The sequence below is a fragment of the Neofelis nebulosa genome, chromosome 7 (genome assembly GCF_028018385.1).
Source record: "Neofelis nebulosa isolate mNeoNeb1 chromosome 7, mNeoNeb1.pri, whole genome shotgun sequence".
In the NCBI taxonomy this organism is placed as follows: domain Eukaryota; kingdom Metazoa; phylum Chordata; class Mammalia; order Carnivora; family Felidae; genus Neofelis; species Neofelis nebulosa.
In genome coordinates this window covers 119,214,087-119,236,040 of record NC_080788.1, presented here as the reverse complement: position 1 = coordinate 119,236,040, position 21,954 = coordinate 119,214,087, and the positions used below count along the sequence as shown (strand labels likewise).

At 47.7% G+C, this 21,954-nt stretch overlaps 1 protein-coding gene across 1 annotated transcript; it reads right to left on the bottom strand.

Annotated features, from left to right (window-relative positions):
• Nucleotides 1–1,070: 1,070 nt before the first annotated feature.
• DCAF4 (DDB1 and CUL4 associated factor 4) lies at nucleotides 1,071–17,698 on the bottom strand. The gene is given in 13 exon segments (XM_058739563.1): nucleotides 1,071–1,953; nucleotides 1,955–2,142; nucleotides 3,888–4,002; nucleotides 4,307–4,480; nucleotides 5,498–5,595; nucleotides 5,708–5,803; nucleotides 7,077–7,157; nucleotides 11,215–11,263; nucleotides 12,227–12,370; nucleotides 14,899–15,001; nucleotides 16,251–16,333; nucleotides 17,003–17,160; nucleotides 17,582–17,698. Coding segments are annotated over 12 exon segments (1,236 nt in total). The 5' UTR covers nucleotides 17,054–17,160; nucleotides 17,582–17,698; the 3' UTR covers nucleotides 1,071–1,899.
• Nucleotides 17,699–21,954: the final 4,256 nt, after the last annotated feature.

Below are 21,954 nucleotides of genomic sequence, written 5' to 3'. Positions count from 1 at the left end.
GGGTGATCAAACGTGAATGATTAGCACTGCGTGCTCCCATGTGCGCCACGCCCCTTCCTGATTTCTCGGCAGCACTAGCCGTAATACCCAAGTACTGTCGGTGACTACAGGTGCACGGGCAGCACGGAACACAGTCTCAAGTCTTCTAGTTCCAAGTTCCAGTTCCTGCTGAACAGGTCTGTGCGCGCAGGCCTCTTCACCTGTAAAATGATGCTAATGATTTTTATTACTACTGCTGTAACTCCTTTGTGTGTTGTTGTAAGGATCAAGTAAGATGGGGGAAATCTTTATAAAATATGAGGCACTAAAAATATTTTTTTTTTTTTTTAAATTTTTTTTTCAACGTTTTTTTAATTTATTTTTGGGACAGAGAGAGAGCATGAACGGGGGAGGGGCAGAGAGAGAGGGAGACACAGAATCGGAAACAGGCTCCAGGCTCCGAGCCATCAGCCCAGAGCCTGACGCGGGGCTCGAACTCACGGACCGCGAGATCGTGACCTGGCTGAAGTCGGACGCTTAACCGACTGCGCCACCCAGGCGCCCCTAAAAATATTTTTTTAAATATAGCATGTAAATAGCTCACCTGTCAGATGACCAACCTGATACGCTCATCTTTTTGGGGGGCAGATTTGGTTTTCTGTATATTAAATTGTACTGGCAGGAAACAAGATGTAACTAACACTCAAGGGAGTAACTGAAGAGTTTAATTGAAGTTCCTGGGCTAGCAACAGTGAGGTACAGTTAGTAGGTCTGAAGAGACAAGTAGAAGCTGCTGGAACGTGCAGAGCTATGTTCTAACAGGGGCTGCGGCCTGGGGTGGAGGGACACAGCCAAGCCCCCCACAGCCTAGCAGGAGGGGAGCTGGGGAGCCTGCTGTTGTAGCCCATAGGGGGTCAGCTTCTTGAGGCATGCACCTCAAGCAGGCACAAAAAATGAAAGCTCTCTTGAAAGCCATCGTAGCTCGTCTCTACTCCTCGTCTAAGATCTGAGTAGACGTTACTGCGCTGGCTCGTTGCTGTAGCGGCCAAGCATCATGATCTTCTAAACCGTTGACAGAGCAACACACTACGCATCGTTCTTTCTGGTTTATTGTTCGGTAGAAAGACAGGCTCTTGAAAACTTTGTATAAACAGCTCACAAACTGCCTCTCCTAGATTACAAAAAATGAAAACCAATTTTCTTTGAGATGAGGCCCATGAAGCTGCCATTCAAATCACCATAACAGGAATAGGAACTGTTGTACCTAACATGCTGGGAGGTGCCTCAACAAAGGCATGCATGCTAGGGCCTGTTTAAAACCTCTAACATCTAGAAAGGTCCATTTTTCCTCCCAATGCCTATGAATGGTAATAAAAGGGGGATCCAAGATCTGCCACTGATGTTGAATGAGTCTGAGAAGGCTTTTTAATGACCACCCCCCCGCAATCCAGCCTTCAATCTTTCTCGAGAGACTCAGAAGAAAGGACTCCCTGCTTCCCCTTCTCCCCAGCTTTCTCCAGTCCAGGCGCACACCTTTCTGGGACCCAAGCACTGACTACACTAACAGTCTCACCCAATCCCATTACCCTTCTTGAAAGGGCTTTTGGTGAAAGAAAACTTCAGTTACTGCCAATCTTCAGCCCTTAGCAGAGTTTTTGTTTGAAAAGGGCCGGGGCGGAGGAGAGGGGAGTGGGGCACAGGCTATTCTAAGGAATTCAACAGGAAAGAAGTACCTTTTATGAAAAGGACTTCTGAGCTCTCTGAGCTCACAACTTAACTGGAATAACTTTACTGAAGTGTCTCCACTTAAAACATAGCACCTCTTCCCAGCAGCCGGATGGATGGGATCTGTGTACACAGAGCACCCATTTAAAATGCCCTCACTGGAAACAGGAATTGTGGCAGAGGCATGGCTGCTCCTCACTCCCGTAAGTCAAGTCCACATCCCTCTGGGTTGCACCCCGTGGAATCAGTTGTAGGAGAAACAGTAAAGGTCCTGCTGGACGGCCATGAGCAACCCTGGGGCTCCCCGGAAGCCCCCGAGCCGAGACGAGAAGGCCACACTGGGGATGTCAGACTTGGAGGTGGGGTGTGGGGAAGGTATGGTTCTCAGCAGGCAGGCATCATGGAAGCTCCAGATTCTCGTGTAGCAGTCCTGGCCCACTAAGAAAGAGGGAAGATACACAGCAGGTTAGTGAGAGGATGCACAGAAGAAAGTGTATACATGTGGACATGGCTTCTCGCAATTCCTAAGACTAAAAAGGACTCCACGGGACCCAAAGCACAAATGCAAATGGAAACTATTTCTGTCGATAACATGTACTTCTTGAAAATCAAAGTTCCAGGTCTTCCTGTGCTCTAGAAGCACCACCAGTTGCAGGTATTCCAAGCGACCAAATGCATTGGCCGGCGACGCCTCGGATGGTGCCCCAGGCATGTCGGCTAACAGGTGGGCGCTCTGCTTCTCTTGTCAAGGGCTGTTCAAGAGGGTGACTGCAACTGATTTCCTGTTTGTGAAATAGTGACCAGGAAGACCTCTTCACTTTAATACATCCCGGGGACAAACCAGGTGATGACGCTCCCCAGAGCTTTTTCTAGTTTAACGAAATTTTTTTAAACATTCAAAAAAAAAAAAATCTTTTTTTAAAGTTTATTTTGAGAGGGCATGAGTAGGGGAGGGGTGGAGAGAGAGGGGCAGAGAATCCCAAGCGGGCTCCTTGCCGGCAGCGTGGATGTGGGGCTCAAGCTCTTAAAACTGTGAGCTCGTGACCTGAGCCAAAACCAAGAATCGGACGCTCAACTGACTGAGCCACCCAGGTGCCCTGTGCTGTTTCTGGTTCGATGGCTCAGTGTGTCAGACCACGTAAGTCTTTAGGGCCCAGAGCTGTGAGGGATGTGGCACCTAACAACCACTGGCTGCGGCAGGCCAGATGCAGTCTACACTACTGGAGGGCTTCCGAGGAAAGGAGGGCAGACCTTAGGGCTTCCCGGATTTCACACGTGTGCCTGTGGTCAGCCGAGACCGTGCACTCCCTCGGCTGTGGATGGATTCAGGCCGCGCAGTTCACCGATTACTGCAGCTAGCCCACCTACCCAGGTCTGCCTCTCAACGGGGCTTCTCTCTTTTATATTATCCAGAACACAGAAGTTCTTCTTAGATGAAAACTTATGGAAACTAGGCCTAAGCAGGAAGCTAACTGCTGCTGGCGGTGAGAGTAGTAAATCAGCCTGAGAAAGTCCTAACCGAGTGACGCTTCTTGGGCGTGGGGAACAAGTACATTCTGTAGGCATATTTGCAAATGTGAGGACTTGTCAAGACCAAGAACGTATTCCTTCTGTCAAGGGCCTACTATTTAATTTGTCAAACCACTGAGCTTTCATGCTATCAGAACATTTTGTAGCCCAGAAACTCAAAACCTGTGATCAACCTGTAGCTCCTTTCAAAGCAGCGGCTAGACATTTCAGCTCCTGTTCTGCAGATCATGGATCCCCACGGACAGTGTTAAGGGGACCAGGAACCAGTGCTGTTACAATGACCTTAATTTCTTTTCTCAGCATCCTCTGCTAGAAAGTGAGCTCAAAGAACAGGGAGCCCAAGCTTTTCAACAGGATGGGCTAAGGGTCCCACTGAATGCTGACCGGGTGGACAGCCACGTCTCCCAAGCTGCTATATTTTATTGCACCTAACCTGCCTGTTACTGAGGTGATGTTGTCCCATTAACATGGGGACAAAGGGCTGTCCAACTGGTGGATGTTTAACTGATGCTTACTCATGTCCTACTCTACGTCCCATCTGGTCCCCCTGACCTCAGGAGTCCACAGTCCCAAGTATTCAGTTCAGATTTGGAGTAATTTCCCCCTCTGCCGTTTTATTTGACAAGACAGAATATCTCCCCCTCCCTAGGTACCTGCTACCACGATGCCTTCTTCCTCATGCACGTGCAGGGGCAGGTAGGCGTACTCGTTCACATGACCTTCGTATTGCCTTATACACTTAGTGGTTCTCAGGTCCCACAGCTTGATCTGTGGAAAGCACAAGGGGCCATCAGAAAGAGTCTGGCAGGCACACTAGCGAACTAGGCGCGGAAGCCAGGGAGGACAAGGTGGCGTCCAAACACCTCTCCAGGTTAGGAAAATCTTAAGTTTCAAAAGCATCAAAACCAGTTTTGTGTCTGTCTAGATCGGGCTGGGCTCCCACCTCTGCACAGCCCACAACTGCCTTTCCCTTGCTACTGTCTTGCATGAGGGTCTCTTCTGAAGAGCCCTTCATCTGGCAGAACTCTGGGCCAGTGGCTGCAGTGGCCCGAAAGAGTCAGTGCTACCCTACCGTTCCCGCCATGTCAGATGCCATCAGGTTTTGCTCTTCTTGGAGGATCTGCACAGAGGTCACTGCTGAGTCGTGGAACAGGCGGGTGGCCTTCCAGCCCTTGCCCTGATTTCGACAACGCAGATCAATGGCAAAGATCTCCCCAGAACGACAGCCATTAAACAGCAAAGGAGCCTATGGAAAAAGGCACTGGTTGGTACCTCCTCCTCTAAGGCTGGGAGGGGTGTGCCTTCCAGAACAGAAGGCCTGTCTCGCACCCCTCTCCCAGCCCCTGGATCAGAGGTGTGGGTTGATGGCTTGGTGGGGATTTGAGCCTCAGGGTAGCTGGAGGAGTTCCTTAGGAAAGGGTAAGAGAACTGGACCCCATGTGTCTTCCAGTGTCCTCCCCACTGGCTGCACTGGACCCTCAGGCCTCATTCTGTGAAGCCCATGTGATGGTGCCTTATCTCCACCAAGGAAGGTCCTTTGTGAGAAGCGAGGGTGGGAGTATGGAGTAGGAGAGATGAGACATCCAGGAAAGTCATGGAGTCCCAAACAGAGGGCAGAAGGCTGCAGAAACATGAAACATGCAGAAACACTTCTGTGCTTCCAGAAGACGGCAGGTTGGCAGTCTGCACACTCCTCCAGGCTTTTAAACAAAGATGGCATTTTTTAATGGGGGAAGTCTCTGAAAAGTAGGAATGACTAGAATTTTGTTAAAATTTAAAATATGTAAATTGAAAGCTAGGTATGAGGCTATTTAGTGTTATGAATTGAGACTTTATTTATATGTCAAAAAAATTACTTGTCCTGATGGCTAATCCCAGTACTTAAGAAGTACTAACAATTCATTTAAATAGGAAGTTGTTTAAAGCCAGTTTAGGCAGCTTCCTGCCGTTGGTCCTGTCCCTGTGCTTTAATAAAATCACCTTTTTGCACTTAAAAAAAAAAAAACCCAAAAACCAAAAAAAACCCCAAAACCCAAAACCCAAACAAAACCAAAACCAAAAGCCAGTTTAGCCAGGCCTTTCTCAATCAGCCAACTTTCCTCCAGTGCACATACAATCACCAAGTAAACCATTAATCCTCTCTGATGTCCTTTTTTCCCCTGAAAGAGAGGGACAACCAGATACCACACAGGAATCATTTTCAGTCCAGCACAATTTCCAATCTTGGGAAACTTTATACTGCCCCCTTCCCAATCCAACCAACCATGAGAGCAAACTGCTGGGCCAAGACATCGCTGCTGGTCCCAAATGACTGCCGGTGTCCTGTCACCACGTTGGTCACTAGGACTCGCCGAGACAAGCCTGACAGAAATAGGGATGGGGCAGAGAGACGAGGATCACTCACAGCCTGGACAGGGAGTTTGAAGTCTGAAATTCTTTACGCTGGGAACCTGTGGAGTCAGTCATGGCTCACCTGTACTGAAGCAGTTATTTGCCTGGATGTTCAGGGACCATGCACAGGACCAGGCCCCAGGGATCCGGAAACTGCAGAGCATGCCGGGCCGTTCTCCTGTTGATGGGAACAGTGACTATAAAGGGTCGCTGCCCTGGAGGGACGAAGATCTCCTCTCTATGCTGCCAGGCCAGTGACCACTAGTTCTGGGAAACCTCCAGGAATGACTGCTCAGAAGGATCTATATCTTGGCCCCATTCTGGGTTTTGTGGTAGCAAAAAAAGAGACACTCCACTGGGGTACCTGGCTCAAAAGTGGTCATTCTGATAATGAGCACATCTTTCCCGACTTCCCAGTAGTAGCATTAGAACTACTAACTGCCGTCAGAGAAGCAGTGTAGTGTTTTTACAAGAGGGTTTCAATCCCACATCACACTATTAGATGTGTGATCTCAAGGAAAACATTTGTAAAATAAGCTTTTAAAGTGATAACAAAATTGATAACAAATTCCAAGTATATAGTTTGAGGAGTTAGCACAAAGTAAGTATAGCTATACCATCATCTAGGTTAAAAAGCAAAATATTCCAGTACCCTTGATAACCTTCCCAATTACCATCTCCCTACTCTTCCTTAAAGAGAATCACTCTCCTGACTTATGACACCATAGATTAGTTTTGTAAGGCAAATTCCGAACCTCTCTTTGCCTCACTTTCCTCATCTATAAAACGGGATGACACATGCTCCTGCCACGCAAGCTTGCTGTACAATGAAACGGCAGGCAGCGGGCTAAGTGTGCCTCATATCCTCCACGTAACCTGCTGCGGTAGGTGTTCTCTTCACGGAGTTAAGCAATCTGTTCAAGTTGGTAAGGGGCAGAGCCGGGACCCACGCCAGGTCTACCCGAAGCCCTGCACTCTTAGAGGTCTGACCCTCGTCTAACTGATCCTAATTCTCTGAAAGACTGAAAACTTAATATCCAGAATGCTGCCAGGAAGGAGAAGTCCAACTGCCTTCAGGCACACAGAATGCAAACATCCCCAGCAGCACCTGCCATGCTTTTCTGCATGGTCCGTGCAGGAAGCCCAAATCAATACTCTGATCTCTTGCACTCATTACATACTCTTCCTAACTGTTCTGGCTGAGGGGACCCCAACGAAGGGGTCAATGGAGGGGTGTGTAAAGATGCACCTGCTTCTAGTACCCATCCTGGGTCCAGTTTACAGAATCCTGTGCTTCTGTAGGCTGTCCCCACCCACTCTGCGGTCCCCACCCCTCCTGTCCCAACCTTCACCACGGAGTCTACACCGTTCTTGTGACTGCAGCTCCTAGGAGGCAGGGACCAAGACCTCCTTCAGAGCACCTCCTTATCCAAAGGAAAAGGCTCCGGTACCTGGGTGACTACTGACAAACAGCGATGCTGGGAGCAGGGTGGCACAGCCTGGAGTCTCTGCGATTCCCATGAGGCACAGCATAGAAAGCTGTTAAGGGCAGTCAAGTACAAGGCTCTCCTCTGGGAAGAGAATGGGCATTAGTACCCTTCAAGAAACTGTAACGCCGTGAGCCAGATTTAACACGCTTACATTTTCTAGATTTAGTTTCAGATTTTTTTTCCTTTAAACTTTTTTTTAAAGTTTGTTTACTTGAGAGAGAGAGAGAGAAAGAAAAAGAGCAGGAAGAGAGAGGGAGACACAGAATCCGAAGCAGGTTCCAGGCCTGAGCTGTCAGCAGAGCCTGACACAGGGCTTGAACTCACAAACTGTGAGACTGTGACCTGAGCCGAAGTGGGACACCTAACCAACCGAGCCACCCAGGCACCCCAGTTTCCGATGTTTTAAAAGGAAAAATATGTCACAGTTAAAAGACTCTCTGACCCCTCCCCAGTCCAACGCTTCCCCTACCCAGAATCCCACTGATTCATCTGTATTGAAGCTTGTAGCTCCTGTTCCTTCACTTTCACTGTGGATGAATATACAATTCATCTGCTGATGGGTACTTAACTTGTTCTGTTTTTGTTTTTTTTTTTCTCTCTGCTGCTGGAATGAGCATCCCCTCCAGTGTTCCTGTGTCCTACTCCATATGTGGGAGGCTGCTTTAAAGCAGTGTTTTCTTGAACCCACTCTAGGAGTTTGATTTTACGCTACCACGCACTGCATTCACGCAAATAACTGAAACAGAAGTTTTAGAAAATATTTACTCTTACTAAATATGGAACCGATTATTTTCTAGTCTGTTTCATTAAAAAAAAAAAAAAAAAAAAAAAAAAAGTGCTGCTCACGAACGGATCTAATGGCCCACCGGCAGAGGTCACGACTTGCAGTTTGCAAACAGGCTCTAGTGTCTAAACCCAGTGTGGAACTGTGGGGTCACAAGGGGTTGCAACTTAAAGGGGCCTTATCAATTTACTTACACCAGCAGTTTCCCCCATCTGCCGAACCGGGCACTATCAGACTTTTAAAACTTTTGCTCATCTGAACGGGTATAAAGTGACATCTCATTTTAACTTGAGTTTCCTGGGCTACAACTGGATGTGCTGATCCATCAGATCACAGCCATTTGGGTTTCCTTTCCTTTGAACTGCCTCCGCATGTCTACCGGGCCATCTGTCTTCCGACTGCTCTGGCTCCCCTCCCTTCACAGGCAGAATTTTCTCGACAGGAGTCTGTGTTTCTCTACCTCCTTGCCCTCCTGTCACTCTTCAGCTCACTGAAACCCAGGTCTGACACTCCTCTTCCAATCAGGTGTTCTCCCCAAGGTCTCCAGCGAACTGTTTCTCACTCTCATCAACACTTTCCAGTCTTGCCTGTGGCCACACGACACTTTCCAACCACACGCTCCTTCGTGGCCTCCACAACCGCCCTCTCGGAGTTCCCTCCTCAGACCTTCTCTTCCACCTCCATTCCCTGGCCTAGATCCTAAGCCTCTTGGACGCATGCCTCTCCTCCACTCCTGCTCATCCATCACACCCTCTCCCCTGCCCTCGGTCTTGCAGCAGCTCTCTGCCTGAGGTCTCACCATTGCCAGTCTCTTGCCCACACTGCTTCGTAAGAAATACCTCCATGGCCACAATCTTCTAGAACATTCCAGCAGCCAAGGCCCCACCTTGCCAGAGACATCAGACATCAGACCACTTACTGCTGTGCAATGTGCAAGCTCCCTCCTGCTTCTTCCTTCTGCTGTGAGCTCTGTCCCCTCCTTTCTGTGTGGGATCACCTCCAGGAAGGCCACCCTAATCCCTTTCTCCCGCTTGCATCCAATTGCCCCACAGACTCACTATACAGACTGAGCACCTGCTGCGTTGCCATTTCTAGCACCTTGCACAGGGATTGCATATAAACTCAACAGATTTTGGAGGAATGAACACAGACCTCAGTGAAAAATGTAAATACCTGCAAAGCAATCAAGCAACATTACTGATCGTCTGAATGTGTGATGTGTACACATCACACTGCCTTGGGTGGTAAGCCTCATGTTAAATATAGCAGTATGGAGAATGCTGAAGCCATAAATAATAACACTGGAGCTGGGCAGCCCAGTGTTCTTTAGCCCTTCCTAAAGACACCTCTTTTCCTTCTGGGTTTCGAGGGTGAGGATGCGGGGAGGGAGTCCCTACCCACATGCACTTTCAGTTACTAGGACTAAGACCCAGGTTACCCTTAAACCCTATAGGATACTAACGGGGTCAGTATTAGATTTAACCCTTTAATAGGCCACGGGTTATTGAAAAGCCCAGTTAAGTACAACTTCGATCGAACCTCCCACCGTTCTTTGGGGGGAAAATGCAGAGGACAGGTCTAAATGACTTCCAGGACCCTCCGCAGAAGCAGCGGGTGCACAGAAGCCTGAAGATTACCTGAAATGATCACCAGAGGGCAAGTAGCTGATGAAGCTACCACAGACCGTATCTTTAAAACCAATTATATGGATTTTTATGCTCTCCTTAGCCTAAGGAGAGAAACATGGGAAAATGTTATCCTGTTTTAAGATCAGAAATGAGAGCAAGGTTGTTTTCTCTCCCTTAAGACTTGGTCTCTTCTGTCCTCTTGTAAGATCACAGTAACAGGTGGCCTTATCCTTCCACAGAATCCCACCAAATGAAAGCCACATAGAATTTTCGATTTACAGAACACACACAATTTTGTGTGTCTTATATAAAATGTATAACCAGAATCTCTAATGTTTTTAAAATAGAGTGTTTTAAAATAAAATAAAATGTTTTAAAAACAGAGTGCCGTGGGGATGCCTAGGTGGCTCGGTCAGTTAAGCATCTCACTCTTGATTTCAGCTCAGGTCATGATCTCACGGTTTGTGAGTTTGAGCCCTGCGTGTGGCTCTGCACTAACAGCACAGAGCCTACTTGGGATTCTCTCTCTCTCTGTCCCTTCCCCACTCACGCTCTCTCTCAAAATAAATAAAAATAAAAAAAGAGAGACAGAGTGCCATAGAACAAACTAAAAAACCCCAACAGGTTCCAATTTTTTGAAACCATTATTTGTTGAGGACCCATGATGTGACAAGCACTGTGCTAAGTGCATTCATAGATATTAACTAATATTAGCCTCGTGACAACTCACGAAATAGGTGTTAGGTACAATGAGTGGTCACATAGTTTCAAGAACTCATTTATTATGGAAATGAACCAAGGACAAGACATATGAATGTGTGGCTTTGGCTCCAACAATATTACTCTCAGAAGCACGAGACAGACAGGCGTCTTGTGCGTCAAGAGCCCTCAGGGACTCCAGGGGAAGGGTCTAGCTAGCCTGAAACTACGCTCCAGTGCTCCTAGTAGAAGAACCCTGATCGCTCTCTGAGAGGGAAGAGGCTACAAGAAGAGGGCTCTAAAGAAGGCCATGTCTGGCAGAGACCCCAGGCACAGAGCCCACACACTCATGTCCAATGCCAAAGGAATCCCTTTTACTGATGTACACCCTCAGCCTTCCCCCGCAAGGGGTCCAGCCCACCCTCAAACCACTGCAGCTCTGAGTTCCTCCTCCTTCACCTCAGGAGGATGTGGGGTTTCTGCCTAAGGCTTTACTATTCTTTTACAGATCTTTTTTTTTTTTTTTAATGTTTATTTATTTTTGAAGGAGAGATAGACAGAGTGTGAACAGGGGAGGGGCAGAGAGAGAGGGAGACACAGAATCCGAAGCAGGCTCCAGGTTCCGAGCTGTCAGCACAGAGCCCGATGTGGGGCCCGAACTCACGAACCACGAGATCATGACCTGGGCTGAAGTCAGACGCTCAACTGACTGAGCCACTCAGGCGCCCCAGTTCTTTTACAGATCTTAACAGTGATGGCACATAGTGACATCAATGTCACCCTGGGACCTCGACTACTTCTCTGTGCTCCATGGGAATCTTTGTTCTCTACCTAGCGGCAATGCTCCTTCCTAAAGGGTGAGATGTGCACACAAAATGGTGCAGACCTCTCTGGCCCCTAGGATGCCACCTCACAAACCCCACAGACACTCAGCTCCTCATCAGGGCCTGGCCTGCCCACCAAACCTCTTCGTCTGCCAAAAGATACAGAATGTGGGAATCCAAGTGATTCAGCGAGGCCCAGCACACAGAGTTCACCTGGTGAGGAAACACACAGCAAGACAGAAAGACTGGTTTGACTGCCAACTCATGGAGAGAAATAGACAATGCTTGCCTATGGAATAACTAGTAGGGATACAGACATGGGGCTTCTTTCTTCAGGTCTCACTCCTTTTAAAGACGCTGGAACAAGCGTCAGAACAGGGAAGTTCCCTGCTCCACCATGTAGCACCTTGAGAGGAACAGGGAGGAAGTAACCCCCAGGCTTTGGTCCTTTGTCATCAGTATGGACCTCACAGTGAGACATCTAGTAACTTTCTGATTTGGGGACGGGTTCTCGGCAACAGAAGGGGACAAAACCCAACTCTGAAAGGCATACTGTATTTCATTTCATTCAGAAACCATTTTCAACCTGTATCCATCTTGTGGCTCATGTCCCAAATGAATAGAATGTCGCACAGCTTTTTACACATGCAGCCATCACCCAAGTGCAATTTAAAGGTTGCTCCCTAGACGGCAAGCTGTGCTGTATTATATTTATGTAACCTCTCATCTTTATGTATATTCTATTTATGTAACCTCTTTTTATTTATGTAACTTCTGGGTAGGCCACAGACTGGCTGAGTGACTGATGCACTGGAGGACTATCCACAAAGACTACAACAGCCCACTGCCCAGGAACTCGGTGCCTGGCATAGGCTCCTTCGGGTCACCTCGATCCTCTGGAGGGAAGGTCTGTATAAGCAGTTAAAGAAGCCTCTCAAGCCTAAAGAAGCCCAACTATTGCTTCTCCCAACTATTGACAGTTATTTCTCTTCTAAGATAAGAAACTCCTGAGGCCCTTTTCTTCCCTTATAGGTTATCAAGATCTAAAACTCCATTTTCTCTTGGTAAAATGAGGTACCCAAGGTTCTCTCCTCTACTCTAAATTGGGCCAACTACTGCAGGCCCCCTGCATCCAAGGCAAAGGGGGTCGCGAGGCTAATGGGAAAGGCAATGTACCTTCCGGTTGGTGAAGTAGAGGTTTTCGTGCATATGCACCTTGAGCGAGGGGGTCTTCAGACCACGCAGGCTGATGATGCCATACTTGGAGCCTCCGACTTTGACATCATTCACCGTGAAGAGCCGGTCACTGTTGGTATCGGCCTGGAGGGGAAAGGAGACCATAGGTGACCTCCCAGGCTGAGCCAGGTGAGCTGCGTAAGACCACCTGCCATCTGTCTTAGATCCCATGCTCTGAGCATTTTCACTTGGTGAGTGCTCCCACCCATGAGGGAGCAGGGAGGTAACCTGACTTGCACCTACTCAGTCCAGCTGTCACTGGGCAAAGCTAACAGGCATCTGATCTCGCAGTCCAGGAGTGGGGGTGAAGGCGATGAGGGGGAACTGTCAAGAGGCATGAGGTCTGCACAGTGACTCCACTCAGAACTCAGTTTGGCAGAGTCCCTACATCCATCCGGAAGAGCCACATGGTGACACGCAGCCATCATGAAAGCCATACAACGATGTGGAAAATGCTAGTTATAACTGTGAAGGGGTAAAAGGAGGAAACAAAACTGGATTCCCATTACATGGGCACTTTTCCCCTCAATGAGATACAAAAAACAAAAAACAAAAACCCACTGCATTGTAGGAAAAAATTACAATAGAAAACACTACAGGGGCGCCCAGGTGGCTCGGTCGGTTAAGTGTACAACTTTGGCTCAGGTCATGATCCCACAGTTCTGAGCTTGAGCCCCACGTTGGGCTCTGTGCTGACAGCTCGGGGCCTGGAGCCTGCTTTGGATTCTGTGTCTCTCTCTCTGCTCCTCCCCGCCTTCCACTCCGTTGCTCTCTCAAAAACAAATAAATGTTAAAAAAAATTAAAGGGGCCAGGCCTGGGTGGCTCAGTTGGTTAAGCGTCCAACTTTAGCTCAGTTAATGATCTCACAGTTTGTGGGTTCGAGCCCCGCATCGGGCTCTGTACCAACAACTCAGAGCCAAGAGATTGCTTCAGATTCTGTGTCTCCCTCTCTCTTTGCCACTCCCCTGCTTGTACTCTCTTTCTCTCTCTCAAAAAGAAGTAAACATAAAAAAAAATTTTTTAGGGGCACCTGGGTGGCTCAGTCGGTTAAGCGTCTGACTTTGGCTCAGGTCATGATCTCGCGGTTTGTGAGTTTGAGCCCTGCGTTGGGCTCTGTGCTGACAGCTCAGAACCTGGAGCCTGCTTCCGATTCTGTGTCTCCCTCTGTCTCTGCCCCTCCCCTGCTCACGCTCTGTCTCCCTATCAAAAATAAACATTAAAACAAATTAAAAAAATTTTTTTAATGTAGTTAATAACTATTTCAAAGCAAAACCCTACATATTTAAGTGTTTTATGTATACTTATAAATACAACATACACACATACATGGGTTTGGATGTTGGTGAAACTGTATTCACTTTGCAAATTTACTTGGAAAGCACAGTTTCCTGAAGGATCATGACAGAGACTGGAATCAGATCTGAAAAGCTGATCTCTGGGTGGCAAAGCTCCCTTCCCAATACTCTGGTCACACAGCCAGCCAGTCACGTCTAACCCTGGGTGACTGGGAAGATCTGGGCACTAGTGCCAGCCTTGTGTGAGATGAAGTAGGAGGACCAGGGGCTCAGGCCATACTCAACAGCACAGGCATCACCACCCAGTTTTATGGAAGAACCCCAGGGAAGGAGCTCCTGAGGGGAAAGTACTGCAAGAAAGTTTTCCAGTGATTCAGGTCAAACTGTGCCCCCAAACACACAGGAGAGTAAAGCCAGGAGAGAACACAAGTCCTGGAATACCCCTTGCAGAAGGGCTCTCCTGTTGAGGTCTCCTGGGGCAAGACCTCAAGGGTGAGCACTGTCGCTTCAGATTCCAGTCCTTTCAGCAGACCACCAGGCTGAGGTTCTCCATTTTGTGTCCTTCTCGAATTCTCACCTGTCTCCTGGCCTCCAGGAAGGACAGGGCTTACAGGACAGGCCATGATCTCCTGTGGCCTCAAGCTTCTGGTCTAACTCAGTGGTGTATGGCCTTCTGTTTGCAGTGGACTCTCGGTCCTCTGCCAACATTTCCCTGAACCCCAGGTTCCAGCAATCTCTGGCCTTAACCTTGGCTTCCAGCCCAGGTCTAACCTAAAGCAGAGAAGATGCTCTGCTCCCTGTAAAGGACATGACAGAGCTGTGCTGGACGTGCAGGCCCAGGAGCACAGACCCTATAGGACCCTGCCACTGAGGTCAGAGCCAGCAAGCAAGGGAATAACACATAGTCCTACTAAAGGATACTGGTGCTTCAGGTCTGACCACCAGATTATGCCCAGTATAGAAAGGATTAGAAGCCCCTGGTCCACTGTGTACCTTTTCAATTTGCAGACCACACACCAAAGGGAAAATTACGTTGTGACAGTTCTCAATGTGGGGTGGGCTGAGGCTCTCAGATTAGATGACAAGAGCTGTAGTGGGGGTGACGATGGTCGGCACAGCCTGCCCTGCCAGCTCAGCGCCTGCTAGCAGGTAGCCAGTAGGCACTGGTTAGTACCATAAAACCAAGAGGACACCACTTGCTTTTGTGGCACTGGCTTCCGCACGGCTAGCCCCAATGAAAGCCAATGTTAAGCCATGCAGTGTCCGGGGACAGCAGCTATACCTCTGGCACCCGCAGGGCGCTCCCTCCCACTCACCAGTATGAGGTTAAATCGGTCGCTTGCCAAAGCGGAGGGATCCGAGCTCTGAATCTGGACCTTTTTCCTCTGCATGCAGCTCACTCGCAGCTCATGAGCTAAACTGCAGAGGGAAAGAGGGACGGGGAGGGCATGGATGTCGTAACAAGACACCCGTGAAGCAGACTCAGAGCCTCTGCCCTGGCCCACACCCTGGAGACCGCCTCCCCTAGTCAGCCACTTCTCCTCCGAAGTAATTCTCAGCAATGGAGTTGAGTAGGGTCCTAAATAACCTCAATTGTAGAACTCTTAGGAAAACTAAGGCCAAGAAATGGGTGGCCCATTCACAGGGTCAAAGGAAGATGAACTAGACCAATTTGTCTTTGGATCATCTCGTACAACTCTTTCTTGGATCATCTAGTACAACTCTTTCTTGAGACAAAAAGAATTTGCCTGAAAAATGCAAGAAACAGCAGGCCAAAGAGCACCCAGCTAGCAAGAACCAGGTATGGACCCCCTTCTCTCTCCACATCATGGCCGCAACCCCACTAAGAACAAAGCATGTTTTAGGGTGAAGAGGTATTTCTACCTAGACCTTTAATTCCTTTCCCTCTCAGGAGGGAAATTTGGAGAGGCATACCCGACCCGACCTGGCGGATACCTCCTGCATGGCTGGTCTTCCCTGAAGGGGGCCTTGTTCCACGGTAAGTGCTATAAGGCACTCAAACTCAAGCTGTTTCTTCATAACATGAGTTCCGTGCACAGCAGGGAGACAGCAGAATGTAGGGGTTAGGAGCTCAGATGTTGGGAGTCAGACAATTCCACCCTTTCTAGCTTTACCTTGAGCCAGTCAATCAACTCTAAGCCTCAGTCTCTTCTGGAAACTGGGGGAAATATCAACGTAGCTCACAGAGTTTTAGTTAGAATTATATCAGACATTACAAGTGTATAAAGTTTAGAACACATACATCTGTTTAATGCTCTATTTTGGGTGACAACTTGCTGGAAGAGGAGAAGGGAGCAGAAATCTCATGGGAATGAAGCTATAGGGCCTCCTATTACACTAAAAATGATTTCAAGTAACACAGAGGAAACATCTTGAGAAATTTCTGCTCAGTTTCTCTGCCTAGATCCCCTCTCTCTCTTTGGCTTCCTACATGAGCCACTTCCCTTGCTCTACAGAGAGAATGCTTCACTCAGGGCTGGTTTTAGCAGCAGAAGGCAGGCTGTGAGCTGAGCCCCCCTCTCCCAACTGTGAAGACTCCCTACAGAGTGGTTACGTACTCCATCCTGACTGACTTCTTGGACCATGGAAATAAGAAATAGGAAAAGAATATTCACGAAGAAAACTTAACAACGAGGCATTGTCTTACCGGCAATAACTGGTGGCATTGAGAAAACCCAGCTTGTTTTTTTGGAGCAATGAAGATGCATTAAAGCCCATCCTGGCTATTTTCTAAATTAAAAGAGAAGAGAAGAGTAATGAAGTTTTATGTTATGGGATAATGGAGAATGTTTTCAGTTCCACAGGATGTAATGAAAAAGCAAGGGTACTAAGTTGGCAGAAACTATATGCATAAAGTTCTAATGGTCTCCTCTTCTTGGCAAGAGGAAAAGTCCATCACAAGAAAGAACGTGTGAGCTAGGAATTTGGTTTGGTGCCCACGTCCAGACTCCCCATCAATTTATGCCTGGGGAGATGAAGCCACCCCACTAGTGAACACAAGAATGGCACTGGTCACTCACGTCTGCTTTCTGTTCGACTACTAGTGACCCGGGGGCCCCCATAAACCACTGAAATGTGCTGGGATGTAATCCCCAGAAGGGATGCAGGAACTCCTCATATCCAAACCATATCCCTCGGTTTTCTATTTAAAATATACAAGTACTGAAACCATTTCATGCCTCTTCCCAAGATTCTTCTGAGAAAGGACAAGATGTGAGAATCACTGAAGAAAAGGGGGGTGGGAGATTTCTTGCCTTCTTACTCGCTTCATCAGATTACTATGGTGGAAGGTTGATGTCACATTCCCTGAAGTGCACCATGCTAAGTGTTACAGAGGCGGCTGCTCGGCACCTCCTATCAGCAGTGGATGGTTGTGGCCATCACGAGTGTGGAGCCCACCTTTTTCTGCTTGTCTTCTTCCTCCAGCAGCTGCAGCCTTTTGCTTTCCATCTCCTTGTGCCGGATGCTCTCCTTTGTGAGGGGGTTGCAATTGTTATGTCCGGGGAGCAAGCGGAAGTAGCGCTTCTTTTCCGGGTCAAAGTAATACCCTGGCAGATCTTTAGTCAAAAAGAAATGAAATCCACTTAGACACCGCACTGACCCACCTATGAAGGAACCCAGTGATCTGTCCACACCACCCCTTACAGATGCCTGTCTTTCCTGAGGGGCAGGAGGTGGGCTAACATTGTCACTCCCCGTCCGATGCCCATTTCGGTCCTGCACTGGCGGAGCCATTTGCCTCAGAATCCCCATTCCTGACACAGTCAGGATGTTTAGTCAGTGCTTTAATTTGCTCCAGAATTTCCTCCAAGCCGGGAACGGGCGTTGTTGACACACGTGGAGTTCACCCACATGCAAGTGCAGACACACATGGCTAAGAAGGGCAGCCAAAACAGAACCAGATGATGAGGCAGGATGAGGTTTCATCTCTTCTACAGGCAGGGACACAGGAGGTCTACCATCCAGCAGACGCCTCACCTGGCGCGGAAGAACTCCCAGCTGTGCCAGATGAGGTCGATGGGGCCTCGTCATCGTCGGCACGGCCAGAATCCTGTGGGCTTTGCTGTGCCACTGTGTTACACCTGTTGACACACAGTCACAATAACTTGCAGTGAGGAGCTTGAGTCCCAGTCATTCTCTGACTGTGGGATCCTGCTGGGGTCAGTCAAGGCAGTTCCATGGCCTTCATTTCAACCCTCTGATTCTTCTGATTACCTGGGGAGCTCTGACCTCTCTTTTCCTGGAAAGCAGTGTTACCTACTACAAATATACAGAAGTCAGGGCAAGGTTTTGGTTCCTCATCCTTAACAGGACACGGGTCACAGTAATTCCCTTTCCTTGTCTCCTCATGTGAGCATTTTGTGAGATCTTTTCAAAATTTCCAAATGAAAAGGGGAACAGAAATCTTTGCCAATGAGAATGTTACCAGCTGGGCTCATCTGTCAGCTCAACAGCAGTTACAAGGCCAGGTGCATTTCATTCTTTATTGGATTCAGCAGTACAAAGGGTTTAAATTTTACCTGGCTACACAAGCTTACAGATGGAGAAACCGGGGTTCAGGGCACAGAGGTGATTTGCTCAGTTAATACTGGGATAGAGCCATGGTTTAAACACCTGATTTGCAAAACTACAAGCAGCTTCTGTGGCAATTACAGGCTGAAGGATATAACGATACAGCAAAACACCTAATTTTAGAATCCTGACAAAATCCACTTTACAATCAAGAACTTCCTGCCTATCCCTCAAAGGAATACAAACTGAATCACTAGGCTGAAGGAATGAAAGAACTTTCTTTTCTGTGAATTCTAACTATGCCATTTCAGAGAAAATCATTTGCTCTCCCTTTTTATGGCCTGGACCTTTCTGAGGCAGCTCATCTGGCTGCCGCAAGAGAAGGATTAAGCATCAAGAGAAGGATTAAGCATCATGACAAACGTCTACATTTCTAGTCCAAGGAATGCTATTCCATTCTGTCTATAGAGCCCAAAAGGTGGCTGCCTGGCGTGTTTCCACAGTACCTGCCAGGAAGAGTAGTGCTCTTTTTGCACAGATCACATTTCGCTGCACATTGGACTCTTGTGCGAAGGCCCGGGCCCCCCAAAATATCCATAGCTCTCCTTACAAAACATACAAACACTGGGCACCGTCCTTATATTTCCACAATATGGGTCAAGTCTGGGATTCTGGCTCAGAGTCACCGATTTTATCCTGCACCTAATGAGGCCCACCGTGTATGAAGGGCCTGCTCAGAGGCAGGAAGCCCATCAGAGGCTTTACATAACAGTATTGCAAACCTTGTACTAGCTCTTGTACAAGGGTGACTCAGAGTGAAGTAACTTGCCCAAATTCACATAGGAAAAAGCAGAGTGTCAAACCTAGACCTTCTGATTCCAAAGCCCTTGTTCTTTTCACAACACTTTGGTGGTTTTTATTACTGTTTAGGTTAATCTGTTCTAGAGAAGCTTCTTGGTATCTGGCATCTTCTGACCCTGTAGTTAAGACACCCGTCCAGGTTAGAAGGAGGTCTGAAGTACGGCAGAATTTTGAAATTGGCATGCAGGCTTTCTCTGGTGAGGAGGGGGCTGTGCAAAGATTTCTGCATGAAAGAAACACAGTCCAGTCCCAGAACAAGATGCCCACCTACAGCAGGATAAGACACTCCCCACAGCTCAAGGCCAACAGGACTTCTGGCCATAAGAAAAATAAGTTGAGAATGGAACATGTTTTATGCTGGGGACTTTGAGTACAGACTAAGTTTTACTTTCTAAACTAGGTAGTGGGTACATGACATTCATTGTGTTATTCTTTACACCTTTTTGTGTTTATTATATACAATATTATATATTTAGCATTTCTAAGGACTTAGGCTAAATGAAATCAGGTCTCCGGGAAGCTATTTTCATTGGCTAGAAAAAAAGGGAGAGAGAGAGAAAAAGACTGCAAAACAGAAAAATGGCTCTTGAGTTCTATCTGTTAAGGTCTCCTTCTAAGCCTCTGGCTAATACTCTGTACAGAGGTCATGGTCACTCTCAGAAGAAAAGAGTCCGGCCATATCTCCTAACTACTCAATTGGTGGTGGGCAGGCTGACCTGCAGCAGTGGCACTGGGCCCCAGCTCAGACCCTGCCTTTTGATGAGAACCCTGTGACTCCCGCTCACGGACAGGCTGCACGTGCTGGGGTGGCACTGGGCAGCAGCACTTGCCTCTTGTCAGAAACGTGTTGTCTGAACCAAGGGTTCTGCTGGTGGCCCCTTCGCACACGTCTTCTATTCTGCCTGTTGTTTTTATGCATTTCTGCTCCTAAAAGGGAAAAAAAAAAGTTTACATACAAATATGTGTGTGTATGCTCTTCTCTGTTTGTTTTAACCTTTATTTATTTTTGAGACAGAGAGAGACAGAGCATGAACAGGGGAGGGGCAGAGAGAGAGGGAGACACAGAATCGGAAGCAGGCTCCAGGCTCTGAGCCATCAGCCCAGAACCCGACGCGGGGCTCGAACTCACGGACCGTGAGATCGTGACCTGAGCTGAAGTCAGACGCTTAACCGACTGAGCTACCCAGGCGCCCCACTTCTCTGTTTGTTTTAAACAAAAATATTTTTTTAATGTTTTATTTATTTTTGAGAAAGAGAGACAAGAGTGAGAGCAGGGGAGGGGCAGAGAGAGGGAGACACAGAATCTGAAACAGCCTCCAGGCTCGGAGCTGTTAGCACAGAGCCCGACGCGGGGCCTGAAGTCACGAACTGTGAGATCATGACATGAGCCACAGTCAGACACTTAATCAACTGAGCCACCCGGGCGCCCGTTTGCCTTTTTTTTTTTAATGTTTAGTTTTAAGAGAGAGAGTGCATGTGAGCAAGCAGGGGAGGTGCAGACAGAGAGGGAGAGAGAATCCCAAGCAGGCTCTGCATCATGACCTGAGCTGATATCAAGAGTTGACGCTTGACCACCCAAGGCGCCTTTTTGCTTCTTGATAGTTCCTTCATGCTCAGAGCTAGGCAAAAGGATGGCTCAAAATGGGTTCTCACCAGAGCCAACACACCAAGCCTCGCCTATAAAGGCTGCCTCCTTTATAGGAGATACCGAAAAAATCCCATGCTCCTGAAGCCACTTCTTTGGCTACAGTTCTCCTACCTCACAGTTAACACCTGGCCTGCCAATCTGCCAACCTCTGGTTCCCTGGGTCACTGTGTGAGGTGATGACAGATTCTCACAATTACTTTAGATGGCAGTTGAGGCTGGCATGGAAATTCTTAGGTTATTCTTCTTTCTTTACCAGGTAACACCAGAGCATATAATTTTTCTTTCAATCCACACACATCCCTATTCATAGAGAACAGGTGACAGTGAACACTTTCTCCTACACAATTCCAGCACTGAGCAGGGAAAACTGTGAAATAACTAAAGGAGAGCTAGTGTGTGGGACTTCACAACATGCCGTATAAAGGTTTTAACTTCCTGAAGTATGCTAGCTGTTAAGGGGACAGGTGTGCACATGCATTTTCAAAAATAAAAATGAAATAAAAACACTTCTTAATGACACGTATTGCCATATTTCAAATGACTTTTTCAAATCTTATATAGCCTGAAACCAGCACTTGAATCACAAGTTTCAACATTGGGAATCACAGTAAGAGGTCTTAAAAAGATCAAACTGTGGTACAGGGATCAGCTGCTCTGAGTTTCATGCTTTTCCAACACCTGGTGGGTCCCCCCACCTCCAACCCGTGGGAGACAATGAGGACATCTTACTGAATACTTTTTTTTTTTTTTTTACTGAATATACTTTAAAACCATATTCAAATGCCATAACAAAATTAGAAAAACATTTCGAGGGCTGAATGCAGCCAAAGAATAGGCTAGAAATCTATTTGCCTCTATTTTCCAACTTATACTTCTGAGTGGGGAATGCTTATTAGCATCAGAGCACCGAAAGTCTGGACTTCTGGTCTAGTACTTACCCAAACATTTTGCGAATTCTATAACAAAGTGCTCAGTTTGCTTGCTTCAGACAGTCAGCCTGCCTCCCCCACTGGGTCATCCCATAACCCGGATTACTTTCACCAGACGCTCTCCAGTCCTGTGTCAGAATGGAGCACTAGTGAAGCAAAGTCTGTAGCCCTGAGGATGTGGACTCATCATAAATGTCTTATTTTGTCTTAAATTGTCATCCTCTGCTGGGACAGTATGAATTAACCCAGTTGGAGTCACTCTCGACAACGCAGGGTGTTACCACTGTCCTCACACTCTTCCCACTTTCTTCTGGCCCTTACTTGCTAGCATAGGTCCCTGCCTCACAGAGAAGAGAGATGTGGCCAGGAACGAATACCCCAACTTCTCTCCCTTCCTTCCA